At 36.4% G+C, this 15,284-nt stretch overlaps 1 protein-coding gene across 1 annotated transcript; it reads right to left on the bottom strand.

Moving 5' to 3' along the window:
• Positions 1-764: 764 nt before the first annotated feature.
• On the bottom strand, positions 765-10,546 carry LOC132609177 (transcription factor TCP2). The gene is made up of 3 exons (XM_060323042.1): positions 10,181-10,546; positions 7,374-8,691; positions 765-1,062 (listed from the first exon to the last, which is right to left on the bottom strand). The coding sequence occupies exon 2, from the start codon at positions 8,673-8,675 to the stop codon at positions 7,407-7,409; it is 1,269 nt and encodes a 422-aa protein (XP_060179025.1). The 5' UTR covers positions 8,676-8,691; positions 10,181-10,546; the 3' UTR covers positions 765-1,062; positions 7,374-7,406.
• Between the last annotated feature and the right edge of the window lie 4,738 nt (positions 10,547-15,284).

Raw genomic sequence — 15,284 nt, 5'->3', positions numbered from 1 at the left:
GCAAACTACACTGATACCAAAAATTATTTACAATGTTTAGTATAAATACGTTAAATCCATACAAAGAAGCCCCTTCTGAGCAAAAAAACTGCAAGTTAAATCGCTTAAAAACAAATAAAAGTTGCATAACAGAATGAACTCGACATCCATCAGGGCTAAGAAAATGATAAAAAGGGTCCATTAATTTCAAATAGTCCCTCAAGTATACATTGAACACTTTTGATCCTTTAATTTTGTCAAAAGTTAACACTTCTAGTCCCCGACGAATATATAACAATTTATGTTAATTAGATTTGACGGAAATAGTGGGAAAAAAAAAGATCTAATCATACACACCAAGAAAGTCCACTTAAATCCTAAAATATGCAACACAAAAAATTGAAGTAGACACTAAAAAGAAATAGTAACAAAATTTACACCTCAAAAAACTACACCAAACTCTAGAATTAAATAAAAAATAGCATAAACCACAAACATTTTACCTATTCTCTCTGAATGTGAGTTCCCCTAATTTCCTTTATTTTTTTCACAGTTGTTGTCAAATATAACAAATAGAGTCCGGTAATTATTTGGCCAAAATTAACAGTGTTAACTTTTGACAAACATAAAGGACCAAAACAGTTCAATACATACTTAAGGGACTATATTGAACCAACCCTCAAACATGACCTTTTTTGTCATTTTCTCATCAGGGCTACTCATTTTTCTAATAGAAATAATCACTGTTGAAGATCATCAACACAACTAAATCAAAATGCAAGGCATTTCAAGTTGGCAAATTCCAGCATCTTAGGTTCAATATAAGGCCTCAAGCACTGTTATACAAATGAGGTCTGATAGAAAAACACACAAAACCTTGCGGAGTTTCGAACCGTGCGGCAGCTAAAGTGGGGCTAGAAACAAACAAGGATTTCTCCCACAAAAAAAAGGTACCTACTTATAGTACTCAAAAATGAACGATGCATAATAAGGAATTAAGAAGCATAATATATAGAGTCTGTAGCAGAGAAAGGCATGCATGCTTTCCTTTGGGACTCAGAGCCTGCTTCCATCTTCAATTGTCTGTATCAATTATAAAAGATTGACAAAGACTAATCAGGTTGATAGCAGTAAAACAGGTTTTGAAAAACTAAATATAATATATATGTGAACCAAGTCTACTCATTGTGTGATAATAAATATGAATTTTATCAATGATGCACAACAAATTGATTTTGACTTGCGTACTCCACTATATAGAGACATGTTGTTCATAGAGGCAAGTCCAAATTCTAAAGTTAATAAGCGGATTCAAAATGAGTGTGACCGTAATGTATCTACATATAGATTCAGTTGAACTCGCAGAATCTGCCCTAAACCCTATCTTTGGTTATTCACCAATATTTATCTCCTCCAATTGAATAACCGTCTATGAAATAGAAGGCATCTGGAACCACCACCACCACCAACAACATATCTAGTATAATCCCACAAGTGGGATCTGTGGAGGGTAGAGTGTACGCACATCTTACCCTTACCTTGGGAGGTAGAGAGACTGTTTCTGATAGATAACATATCCAGTATAATCCCACAAGTGGGATCTGTGGAGGGTAGAGTGTACGCAGATCTTACCCTTACCTTGGGAGGTAGAGAGACTGTTTCTGATAGATAACATATCCAGTATAATCCCACAAGTGGGATCTGTGGAGGGTAGAGTGTACGCAGATCTTACCCTTATCTTGGGAGGTAGAGAGACCGTTTCTGATAGACCCTCAACTCAAAAAACAATGTAGGTCAAAAAGGAACGGTAACTACAACAAACAGTACGCTAAGCAATTATTATGAGGAGATGCTATATCCAAGTCTCACATGTCATGAGAGAAGGAAATAAACTAGCAGACTACTTAGCTAATTTTGCAGTTCATCAAGGGCATGCAGATTTATACAGGTTTCAAGACCTGGATATGCAAGCCAAGAAGATACTCAACAGATAAGTTACAATCCCCTTATCTCAGAGTTAGAGCTGTGAAAGGATGATGAAGAGAAACAGAGGTACATACTACAATGGTGAAGGAAGATTACAGGATATACTGATATAAAAGGCCAAGCAGGAAGCTGGTTCAAGCTTATCATATATGTTAGTTGCTTTAGTTTATGTACAACCAATTTAAGACAATTTAAAAGTCTTAAATTGGTTCTAGACCTCTAGTTTCTGTTGTTTTGGTAAATTCTAATTACTTTCATTACATAAAGACTTATTATGTTTTTGGATTATGTGATAAAACCAACCTGTAAGTATGATACTTAGTGGCATAGAAAAGGGCAGCCCAGTGCACTAAGCTCCCGCTACGCGCGGGGTTCAAGGAAGAGCCGGACCACAATACTTTGTGGTATATTAGCTCAAAAAAAAAAAGTCTACGAGTTGGTCCGGCCCTTCCCTGAACCCCACGCGTAGCGGGAGCTTAGTGCACCAGGCTGCCCTTTGTCTACGAGTTGAAAACCTTAGCAAAGTCAACAACTGCCTAAGCTTGACATTAGTTAACTTATAGTAACAAAATGGAAGATCTCTTGTTACTCTCACAGCATAGTGGGAAAAGAAAACTATTACTGGATGGAGCCATGAGATGTGCTAGAACAATATGCCTCTGAATTCACATACTACAGTTTACTTCAGTATTGCTTGTGGCATTACATAATAAATGAACAATATTAACAGCCTAGTTAAGTAATGAGACAACAATTTCGCTGACTAAACAATATCGCAAATACTCATAGATATATAGCAAGGCAAAACCTTGACATAGTCTAAGCAAAAACATCTGAAAGTTATAATAATAATAGCATATTAAACAATACTGTTCAGTGTTGTCAAAGGATTGCTTAAAGCCGCCTTAAGCCTTGGCGATAGGTGAAAAATAGGTTGTATGCTCTACCTCGCTTAGCGCATAGTTCAAAACTTGGTGATATATAATGGTCCGCTCCTCAATTCTTCTCCACTTAAATATCCGACTTTTGTCTTTTCATTTAATCAACACATCATGCAGTACACTCGTACCGCAAGACTAAACGCTCAGGTGAGACGCATCTTCCTTTTTCTTTATGTTATGAAAAGTACAAAAAGTTAGGGTTGTCTTTTATAATCAAGGAGTTAGGGTGCCATTACATTTATATCGATATAATGAGAAGGGTACTATAATACTTTTATTTTTATTAATATATAAGACATCAGTTCATTAACCCACATATATTGCAAACAGAAATACATAATTCATGACTCGGTGCTTAGTCTTAACCACTAGCTGTAGTATGCTTCGATAAATTTTTTTCAATATCTAACATTTTCATTATAGGTATATATGTCAGTGTTATGCCCCTACCTTACAAACTTCGTTGGCTTAGTAATTAAAGAGCTTAAAATTCCTAACTTAAGACTACAGCAATTAGCCACTGGCATGATCATGAATATAAAGTTAAGATGGATGGGATTTGGGAAGATCCAACTCACAAGTCATCCCCTCCTTAATTAGAAGCACTTGTCTATAATTTATCATATGAATAGAAGTGTAATGAGGTCCTATCTCAAGAGTAAAGTGGAGTAATTATTTTTACTAACAGTGGCATTTGATTCAATTTACACACACCTTAATTGTTTCACAAAGTATATGCTACCATTCATTAACAAAAGTTGTCAAGCCAAAATCTTATATAAGCAGATAAGATGAAATTACTTAGTACAGTAAAATTTTAGTTATATCACGAAGGACTTCACCAAAGGCACTTCACTACCTAGACAGCTAGACTGTGGCCTTAGACACTAGATGCTCATAATTTATGCTATCTAAGGAAAGAGAAAAAGGTTAAAAAAATTAAATGAGGTATTTGGGATTTCAAGAGCATGCCTCTCTATTTAGCTCTCTCCCTTATATTTTCTAACCTTATAAAAACAAAAGAAACAAATATAGAGACATTCTTTTGCCTCAATAATGTAAACCATATTGTATAAGAAACATGCAATTGTATGTTATAACATGCGATTCCAAATCATGATTTCAAGTTTTGATTTCTAATTTATGCTTGTTTATCAAATTTTGAATAAAACTTCAACTTCAACTTCAACTTGAAATTTTGATTTCAAAGTTTAAATTTCAAATTCACCTTATGTAGAATTTTAACTTTAAATTTGTGATTTGACATTTTCTAAAATTAGTTGGAAAAAAAAAACATTTTCTAAAATATAAAACTTGGCCCATAATTTTAAATATTACAAAGAAAAAGACCCATCTTTATTATAAAAGTAATTACGCAACTCATACTCTGCCAACCCCACTTTCCCCCTTCCATAAAACACACCAAAAAAATAGTTGGTGCAATGCGCGGAATCCTTTGTTAATCGTTAATTTAGGTAGGTTTGCGCGTTTGATAAGATTGTATAAGAGTTGGGGGAAGTTTTTAGTTTTTACAAATTGTGAATTTTCATGATTATGAGGAAAAGTACAATTTGATTCCAAAAATTTGATTGCAAAACTTATGACCAAACACAATTTCAATGTCAAATTAATCTTCACGCAAATCAATAATTTCGAGTTCATGTCCAAAAACCTACTTGATTGTTTGAACTTTTCATTTTAAGTAAATTGAACTGGAAGTCCTAACAATAATAATAACTTTGTTTTAGCTAGTGTTTGACCATAGATTCTCCAAAAAAAAATAAAAATGAAAAACTTGTTTGGCCAAAGTTTTTGAAAACATATTTCACTTCTTGTTTTGGAAAACATGAAACATTACTTATACCTGTAAGTTCTAAAAACTATCAAGAATACCCAATCATACAAAACATACATACTTGTTAATCGCAAATTATCCAGAACATGATATTTTAATAACTACTAATAACAAGCTTACTAGCTACTACAATTTCATAGCTACTACAATTTCAATTACAATATAAAGATCCATTTTTATCTTCGCAACGAATTTCTACAGTTGGCAGAATAATTTTCCCTGGGATTTCTTCTTCTACTGTTTGGGCATAACTTAACTCATTCACTTTATAGAAGACACTGCTTTAATTGTGAAAACATGGTAGATACAACTTTAATGGAGGACCATGGTAGATAGAATTAGCTAGCTCATAAATAAATGGAGCTTTTTTATAAAATACAAAAGTTTGGGATAATTTTTAAAAGTTTTGAAAAGGCCAAAACATAAATCTTGGCCCCAAAAAAGGGTTGAGCCAGAATTTGAGATTTGAAGATTTATTTTCAAAATCTGTCAAAATTTTATGGCCAAACAAAGATTTGAAGATAAATCTTCAAAATATGCTCCTAAAATTTATAGCCAAACGGTAGCTTAGTTCCAAATAGGTTGGTATTTATTATATGAATCTTCATGGGCAATTTGCAGGATTGTCCTTCGCTGGGGTGGTCTTTAATTTTTGCGCCTCAAATCAATGGTCTTTCATTTTTGCCCCTCAAATCAGTGGTCTTTAATTTTTACCCCTCAAATCAGTGGTTTTAATTTTTGTCCTTCGCTAAAAGCCCCTTGATTTTAGGTTCGAATCCTGGCTCAGTAAAAAAATAAAAAAATAAAAACAGCAAGGCATAAGTTGGGATTCGCAGGGAACCCAACTTCTTTTTTTTTTTTTTTGAATAAGAAAGGAAAACACAAGGACCCCAACTTATGCATTAAGTTTCAAACTCTGCCTTCGGGTAAAAAAAAAAAAAAAGTATTTTGCTGGAATTTTACAAAACTCTGCCTTAAGGCCTAATTTTAGATAAACGTTTGCCTTAAGGCATAAGTTGGGATGCCTTGCGAATCCTAGCTTATGCCTTGCGATTTTTTTTTTTTTTTAAATACTGAGCTTGGGTTCGAACCCAGAACCTCCAGGTGTTAAGCAAAGGGCCAATATTAAAGACCACCAATTTGAGGGGCAAAAATTAAAGACCACCCCAAAAGAAGGGCAATCCGCGCAAAAAAAAAAAAAAAAAAAACAATATTCACTAACCATGTTTTGTCATTTAAAATCATCTCAAGCCGGTATTATAAATAATTAATTGGAAATTCCAACTTACCTAAATTATTCTTCCTCTATTTATGCAATCTCATCAATTAAACATTAAATTATTTACAGTGTACTGTCCAAAATCAGCCTTGCTCTATGCTGCCATTTGACAATAACTTATATATTTACTGTGATGTTGTAATACTCCAATTGTTTGATCTTATATGACAACTATTATATTTTGTTCTATTCCAAAAGAATAATACTTTTTTTGTATTTAAAAATTCTATTAACTTTAATGTTAACCATATAAATTATCATGCCATATTTAAGAGTTAAATAGTATAGGTTTTGGGAATACTTTTGTTATGCGGTAGTAATATAAATTCAACTTATGTGTCAAATGTGTCAAAAATTCCTTTAAAAAAAAATAGAAAAATTGAGCCTTATTAAACACTATATGAAACCAAAGAATTACTATCAATCTTCATATTTAATACTCCCTTATGAGGGTGTTTGACTGGGCAACGAGTTTTAAGAAAGAAAGACTGTTAAATCTTGTTTAAAACAAGTCAAAAAAAATTATTGAAGCTAGAAATCATTTCATCCAGGATAAAATAAAAATTTTAGAATTAAATTGTTATTAAATATAAAAAAATATTACTTTTTTGAGACTGACTAAAATGAAATAGTGTCCTATAAAGTGGGTCTCGGTATTTTTACCAGCCAGCTATTATAATCTTGTCTTGCAAAATTGGCTGCAATTAATTTATTTTACTATGCATACTATAGGGATAAAGTGTCTTAGGTTTTATTAGACCTAAGCTAGCTAAGCAAGAACTCAAAACCCAAAGCTCCTAACCCTAGCTAGCAAAGTGCTCTCAAAGCAAGATAAAGAGCGCCGTTGAACTGACAAGTGTTGTCTGTTTATTGCATTAAATGTGACATCCTATGGTGGGACACTAACTAAAAAAGACAAAAGAAATAGGGATTTAAAAAATAAAAAGTAGCATCTAATCTAATCTAGTCTAAAACCTCCACCATTGCTAAAGTGCCCCTTTCATTGCAACTATTAACACCTGTCTATGGCTACAGACATGCTAAGCAAGAAGGAAACCAAACAAAGAGACAACTACCCAGCCTATTCCCATTCGCAGGAAACCGTGCAACTTGATCTTAAAAACAAATACTAAACCACATGCCCCAATAGTCGTTTTCTAACTTTTTATGAAACCAAGAAATCTACAAGCGCTCTTTCATGGGACTAAAACACATTAATCTAAGTTTAAAAAAAAAAATGCAAGAAAACAGAAAAAAATGAGTCCTTTTTGGAATGTAAAAAATGGGTTTTATGTAGAATGATAGTAGAGTATTTCAAGAATTGAAAATTTACCATGGATGAAGATGAGCAGGAAAAGGAATGAAGTTAGTTCTTTCCTTTTCCTTTCTGATCTGAATGCCTGTTGCCATTGCCATAACCATTACCATAAAAGAGCTGTAAACGAGGATCATATTCAGTTGTGCTGCCTGGAAATAAACTTTGTAACCCGTCAAACCTCTGGAAGTGATGAGACAAAGTAGACGGCGAAGAGGATGAATTGGACTGAAGGGTCCCCCTATTGAAACCAGCAAAGCTGGATGCTGGAGATGATGAAGAAATACTGAAGTTCAAATTGTGCTCATTATTACTAGTAGTGCTTTGATGACCATTACAATTACTTCCCCCAATGGCGTTGTCGCCACTGAAGGGGAAGTGGTGAAGCTCGGGTTGATGGTCCCCCGTCAGACTAAACATGGGTGAAGACACCACTTGTAGAGGATTTCCCAAATAAATTTGACCCGAGAAGCCAGTAGAGTTGTTGATTGCACGAGTAGATGATGGGCCTAATGAGGTAAAGTATTCCAAGGAATTTGTAGACCATTGCCTCGGCGTGTTTTGGTGAATGGAGCCATTAGGACTTGTGTTACTGTTGTTGTTGTTGTTATTGTTCATACCACCTGTCAATAGCTCGGTGAAAGAAGAGCTAGGATGCATATTTTGGTGATGAGCAACAACAGAAGACTTGTTTTCTTTCTCCTTTTCCTTCTTTGTGGCTCTTTCCTTTGCTCGCTCCCGTGCCTTGATCCGACTATCCGATCTGGAAAGTGACAATCCAGAACCTTTGCTAGTCTCAGAATTGCTACTACAAGGTTGTTGCTGCTGCTGGTGGTTGTAATTCGGATCATCATCATCCATTTCAACATCAGCTGAATCGAAACCCGGTTCAGTTCCAACACTTGACCTTTTCTCATCACTGAGCTGAAGTGTATCTGGAAATGCTTCCAGAGGTGGAAGCTCAGCAATAGAAGGAGCGGCTGCTTTTAGCAGCCACTCCACGGCCTTGCTCGGCTGATCACAGCCGAGCCTGTCTTGCAAATCATAGAACTGTATAGCCGTGTTGACAGAAAGGCGAACACGTCTATCTCTTAACCCCTTTGAAGTCAATACTTTGCTATGCCTATCTTTCCCTCCAGATGCACGAGAAACTCTAACAATTCTTGATGAAGGCCAACCATAAAGTTTACCAATACCACTAAGGCCGCTCTCTTTGACTTCACCTGCATCATCTACTTCATATTGGTACTGCTCATCATCCCCTTTGTTGCTGATTCTTGGAAACTTACACTCTTGAGTTTGAATCTCATCCATCTCCATACTACCACTTTCATACCTTGCTCAAACAAAAAATCAAAATCAAGAAAACACCCACCTTTCAAAATTCATTTCTTTACCCAAATTTTCTTTAAGTAGTACTGTTAAGAGAAAACCACAAAAAGGGTATTTTTCTATGATGGATTTGGATCTTGAATTAGGGTTCAAAGATGGAGAAAAAAATAGAAGTAGATAAAACTATGAGCTGGTGTAGGGGGTTCTTGGGCTTGGGGGACTTTATGTAGACATGGGTTTTAGATGTCCTTTGCATTGATCATGATTACACACTACTTTGGCTTTTATAACTGATAGTACACACATATAAAGAGAAGGAAATTTTATATGTAAAAAGGTGTTTTTTGCGGATTGATATATGACATTCAGTACAGAAGGCTTCTTTTATCGGTGCTTTCAATACAAAGGCCTGTGTATTTGTTCAGAACTCTTCTCATCTCAGCACCACAGCCTTGTTATACTGTAGAAAAACAGCCAAAACCACAAAAAAAACTAGAAAACTTTTTTTCTTTAAATGATAAACAAAAAACAAGAAATGAAGAAGCATCAGATGCTTTAATCTTGAACACCCTATATTAGCTTTTCCAACATATCATTAAATCTCATAAGCTGGAAAAGCTAATGGTAGTTAGTACTAGTATTGATGAAAAAATCTCTTTATTTTTCTTTTTTTCTTTAAAGACTGACCTTACTTTGAGCTGAAACACCTAGCTTTTCATAGGGCTTTAGATCTAAGCTTTTGTCTAAACAAAGACAGTGCTAGTAAGCTAATCTAAGAAGAAGAAAGAAGGTAGAGTAGAGAGCTTTTTTTTTTTTTTGTGTGTGTAATTAAAGATTTGCTGACCCTAGAAATGCATAAGTTATTGCAATGCTCAAAAAGAAAGAAGATAAACTATACAACAAAAACAAATAAAATAAAGAATGGTGGGAGTTAAGTATATTACTATATACTTAGTTTTTTTATTTTTATCTAAAGGTTCCCTATTGGGGTTCTATCATTACTATATACTCTATACCATTAATTAAATAGATAATTAAGTGTTCTTGTTTTAGTGGTTGTGTCTGTATACAACAACAACAATATATTTATATACATTCATTTACCATTTTGTTGTCTCTTCAACAGATGCAGTTAAACAACAAAATGCAAATCCACAACTGTTGGATCTGTGAGTTTTGTGCTTCTACACAGTAGATCAGCTCCTGGTTTCACATAAAATCAAATTTTATGGATAAAAATCCTTTCTTTTTATCTTCAAATGAGCAAAATATCTTCAATGATTAGCCAAAGTGGCAGTGCAGAAAAACAAAACTTTCCAAGAAAAAGAATTACTGTAGCATCTTGAACACGTTTAAAAAGTTCTTTTGAGCTACAATTCACAAAAATTACATTTGCAAAACCCAAAAAGGTGACAGCCAAAAATGTGTTTTTTTTTCACCTGTACAAGAAGAAGAAGAAGAAGAAACTAAAGTTCAAAGTTCAAGATTGTTACCCGAATTTCCTGTAACTTTGCTTCCTTATGTCACAACTTTTATAACTCCAAAGCCATAATCAGTTTTCTCTACACCACCCCCATCAAATCCAAACCAAAAAAATAAAAGGAACAAAAAAGATGTTTAAAATATATATTAAAAAAAATGCTCTCAAGTTTTGGGTAACTATCCTCAACCCTCATTAGACCGTTAAAAAAAAGGTATAAGTCCTCATGATGAAACCTTCAAGTTCCTTTTCTTATACTTTTTTTTTTCTCCAGATTTTTTGGGGTGGCAATTTAAATAGTACTTAATTTTTTTTAAAAAAAATGTGAAGAGAGAGAGAGAGAGAGTATAAAGCCCTAAGGTCAGGTCATGAACATTCGGACATATCACCAGTCTTATCGTGAATAAGTACAGAAATAACTCCATTTTCACTTTTCCACTTATTTTTTATTATGCCAAGCCAAGATATTTTTTTCCCCTTTTAGCTGCCCTCTTTATTTTTCTATTTCCTTTTTAGTTATTATTTCCCTTAAGTCTCAATTTGTTAGTAACAATTTTTTTTTTTTTTTTGTTTATTTATGATAATGACTGATCTTTAGTTTGCAAAATAAAGCTAATACTACTCCCTTCGATTACATTTTATGTGATTTTATTTATCTAAGCACGTAGGTTCAATTATGATATTAAACATCTCGTAATATTAGCAGGGGCGAGCTAGAGTGTTGGTTACGCGTTCAACTAAACTCAATAGCTTGAATTCAAACTCTGTGTTATTTCTATAGCAATACTGCTTTATTGTGCTCTTATGCATTACCAACTATTTCTACGACTTTCGTAGAGGTAAGTTGAGTCTTCTAAACATGAAAAGTCCTCACGATCTAAAGGTGGCTCACTTTAACTGGAGGGATTGATGACATTGGATCGGCTACCTGGTCACTACCTGTATCCCCTACACATGCCCGAACATAACAACCAAGAGTCTAAAGACCCAATAAGATCATTGACTCGCCCTCTCATCTTACCTCTGGGTAAAAGTCTTAGAAATTGTTTGTAATGCATCAGAGCACAATAACGTAGTACCGGTACAATATCATAGAATCTGAAATATGCTCACGGGATATGATACGTAAATATCCATGGTTTTTCCTGTCTTTCAGAGCGGGCTGATGTACCCAGATTTTAACCGGGTCTCTATAACTCTAACATCTACCTCTGACTTACCTTATTGGGCCAAACAGAGTATGCTCAACTGATGGATGATAAAGTGGGTTAAACAGCTAAGCAATATCATGTCACAACTCCGAATCTGCTACAAATATCTAATCATGCAAAACTACACTATAAGGCTCACGGTCAAATATTACACACTTGAAACTAGCCAATCTTGATCATGCTTTTCCACTCACACAAACTAGCTATTTAAATGTACATAAACAACACATAACATATGCTTTTATGAAAAGCAAATAAACTAGGAGTTACAAGCTTACTTACCTGATTTCTGTTAGAGAAAACCTTACTTGAATCGCCACAGTCCATCCAAATAAGCTCCAATGAGATCAATATATTTAGATTCATTAATAACGGGCCCAAATTATTCTAGGGGAACTATTCCCATAATTTCATAACACCTCGACATTAAAGTCAACTCTGGTTGACCAACAAGTCAACCTTTGGTTCGAGGGGTCAGAACTCGAAACAGATTACATGAGAGTATTACCCATTAGCTACATAATTCATATCTATATACTAAATCCAGTTTTGATGCCATTTGCATACTTAAATGGATCATTAAAGTCTCTTAAGTTTTGGATAAAAAAGCAATCAAATCTAGTGATTAAACAGTGTAAATTGCGAATAAATAATGTATAATCACCACAAGAGAGTTAGGATATGATTACCTTAAAAAGCCCCTTGAAATATCATTGTTTTCCGGCCAAAATCTCTCCAAAATTCACCAAAAATCATGCCAAAACCCTCAATAGGATGAAAATACACTATTGGGATGAAAATGTCATTTTTATACTTGTCTGGCATCACTTTTGCGACCAGGCTTTTGCATTCACTACCAAGCTTTTGCTTTTGTGACCAAATTGCACCAGTATCAGATCTTTATGCTAAAATGGTCATAACCCTCTGATACGCCTTCAGAATTCTACGATTCTTGCTCCTGCTGTTTCAAAATAATGTTAAAGATCTAATGGTTCAATCAAAATATAATTTTGGAGCTCATTAACTTGGTGTGATACCATTTATGCTCAAACAACATCAAACACCAAATACGATTGTAACACGATTAAAAAGTTGTTTGAAACTCATTGGAATCTAACTAATTTTGCAAACAGGTCCCAAATAGCTATCCCGAGCTACTAGAAGTCTCAGAACATGATTCAGACTTCTAAAATAGCCATTTCATAACATTATCCCCTACTTAGAAAGGTATTCATCCCTGTAGGTGCCTAGAGTCTTCAATACAAGTCAGAATTAGATAAGACCAGATCCTACAAGTAAAAAACAACATTATGGAACTAACATACTAGTTAAACTCAAATCCAACTACCTTCAAGCAAATCAAGATGTTGACAAGAAAATCTGCAATTGTAAATTAAGTTTCAATGGTGTCGAATCACCTCTAAGCTCCTCAGGTCTCAACCTGAATAGATACACAGGTCCAAAATCATCATACGAACCTACCTGGAACCTTCTAATAATGAATCTAAACCTTTTTACTCAAAATATTAACTTTGTCAGCTATCTTAACTTTAGGCTTCTTGCTCAAGGATTAATATAGCTTGTGTCCAGGAGACTAAATGGGTAGGGTCCAGGGCTAAAGATGTGGATGAGTATAAGTTATGGTTCTCAGGTAGGTCGAGGGATAGGAATGGGGTAGGCATTTTAGTAGATAATGACTTACGAGAACAGGTGGTAGGGGTTAAGAGGGTCAGTGATAGGTTGATGATGATTAAGCTGGTCGTTGGAGGGTTTATTTTGCACATTATTAGTGCTTACGCGCCGCAAGCGGGCTTGGATGAGGAGAAGAAAAGACGTTTTTGGGAGGATTTGGACGAGATGATGGGAGGTATACAGTCCACTGAGAAGCTATTCATCGGAGGAGATTTCAATGGGCACATTGGGTCAATTTCAGGGGGATATGACGATGTGCATGGAGGTTGTGGTTTCGGGGACAGGAACGGAGGAGGAGTTGCACTGTTAGATTTTGCAAAAGCCTTTGGGTTGGTGGTAGCCAATTCGAGTTTCCCGAAGAAGGAGGAGCACTTGGTAACCTTTCGTAGTTCAGTGGCTAAGTCGCAGATAGACTTTTTACTCCTTAGGAAGGACGATAAAGGTCTTTGTAAAAACTGCAAGGTGATTCCGAGTGAGAATCTAACGACCCAACATAAGCTCTTGGTGATGGATTTGGAAATCAAGATGAGGAAGAGAAAGAGGGTCGTGGACGACAGGCCTAGGATCAAATGGGGGAGTTTGACCATGACGGGTGCCCTGGAGATGGGGGAGAAGTTGAGGGCTATGAGAGCCTGGGAGAGTAGTGGGGAGGCTACCAACATGTGGGATAGGACGGCCAGTTGCATTAGGGAAGTAGCTAGAGAGGTGCTGGGGGTCTCGAAGGGTAGCCGTAGTCGGCACCGAGGGGACTGGTGGTGGAATGGAGGAGTTCAAGAGAAGGTGGAAGCAAAAAAGGTGGCGTATACGAAGTTGGTAGACAGCAAGGATGATGAGGAGAAGTGAACGAATAGGGAATTGTACAAGATGGCGAGGAAGGAGGCAAAGTTAGCAGTTACGGCGGCAAAGCAGCTTTTGGACGCTTGTATGCAGAACTAGAGGACAAAGGCGGGGATAAGAGGTTGTACAGACTAGCCAAGGCGAGGGAGAGGAGGGAGCGTGACTTGGATCAGGTGAAGTGCATCAAGGACGAGGATGGAAGGGTACTAGTGTAGGACGCTCTCATTAGACGGAGATGGCAGTCATACTTCCACAAACTCTTGAACGACGGAGGGGACAGAGATATTGTGTTGGGAAATTTGGAAATTTGGATATTGTAGGAGTATAAAGGTTGAGGAAGTTAAGGGTGTTGTTCGTAGGATGAGTAGGGGAAGAGCGACCGGGCCCGATGAGATTCCTGGGGAATTTTGGAAGACTTCGGGTAGGGCAGGTTTAGAGTGGTTGACTCGACTCTTTAATGCCATCTTTAAGACGGATAAGATGCCCGAAGAATGGCGATGCAGTACAATGATTCCATTGTACAAGAACAAGGGCGACATTCAAAGTTGCAACAACTATAGAGGGATCAAGCTGCTAAGCCACACTATGAAAGTGTGGGAAAGGGTGGTGGAGATAAGGGTGAGGAGAGGCGTGTCTATCTCAGAGAACCAGTTCGGATTCATGCCGGGGCGCTCAACTACAAAAGCTATTCATCTTGTACGGAGACTGGTGGAGCAATATAGGGAGAGGAAGAGGGACTTGCACATGGTATTCATAGACCTAGAAAAGGCATACGACAAAGTGCCGAGAGAGGTTCTATGGAGATGCTTGGAGGCTAGAGATATACCTGTGGCGTACATTAGGGCGATCAAGGACATGTATGATGGGGCCAAGACCAGGGTAAGGACTATGGGAGGAGACTCAAAGCACTTTACAGTGGTGATGGGGTTGCACCAGGGATCAGCTCTTAGCCCATTTTTATTCTCCTTGGTGATCAATGGATTGACGCGGAAAATTCAAGGTGAGGTGCCAGGGTGTATGATATTTGCGGATGACATAGTCCTGATTAACGAGTCTCGCAGCGGGGTTAATGCTAAGCTGGAGGTTTGGAGACAAACTTTGGAGTCTAAAGGGTTCAAGTTGAGTAGGACCAAGACAGAGTACTTGGAGTGCAAGTTCAGTGATATAGTGCATGAGGCTGACGTGGAAGTGAAGCTAGGCACCCGGGTCATACAGAAGAAAGATAGTTTCAAGTATCTTGGGTCTATTATACAAGGAAATGGGGAGATTGATGATGGCGTCACACACCGTATTGGTGCAGGGTGGATAAAATGGAGGCTTGCCTCTGGAGTGTTGTGTGACAAGAAGGTGCCACCGAAACTTAAAGGCAAGTTCTAT

Source organism: Lycium barbarum, chromosome 9 (assembly GCF_019175385.1).
Source record: "Lycium barbarum isolate Lr01 chromosome 9, ASM1917538v2, whole genome shotgun sequence".
NCBI classification, from domain to species: Eukaryota; Viridiplantae; Streptophyta; class Magnoliopsida; order Solanales; family Solanaceae; genus Lycium; species Lycium barbarum.
Note: the sequence above shows the minus strand (reverse complement) of the source record. Positions and strands in the feature narration are given on the sequence as shown.

Excerpts from the sequence above, each read along its gene's own strand:
- LOC132609177 (XM_060323042.1), bottom strand. The coding sequence starts at position 8,675 with ATGGAGATGGATGAGATTCAAACTCAAGAGTGTAAGTTTCCAAGAATC.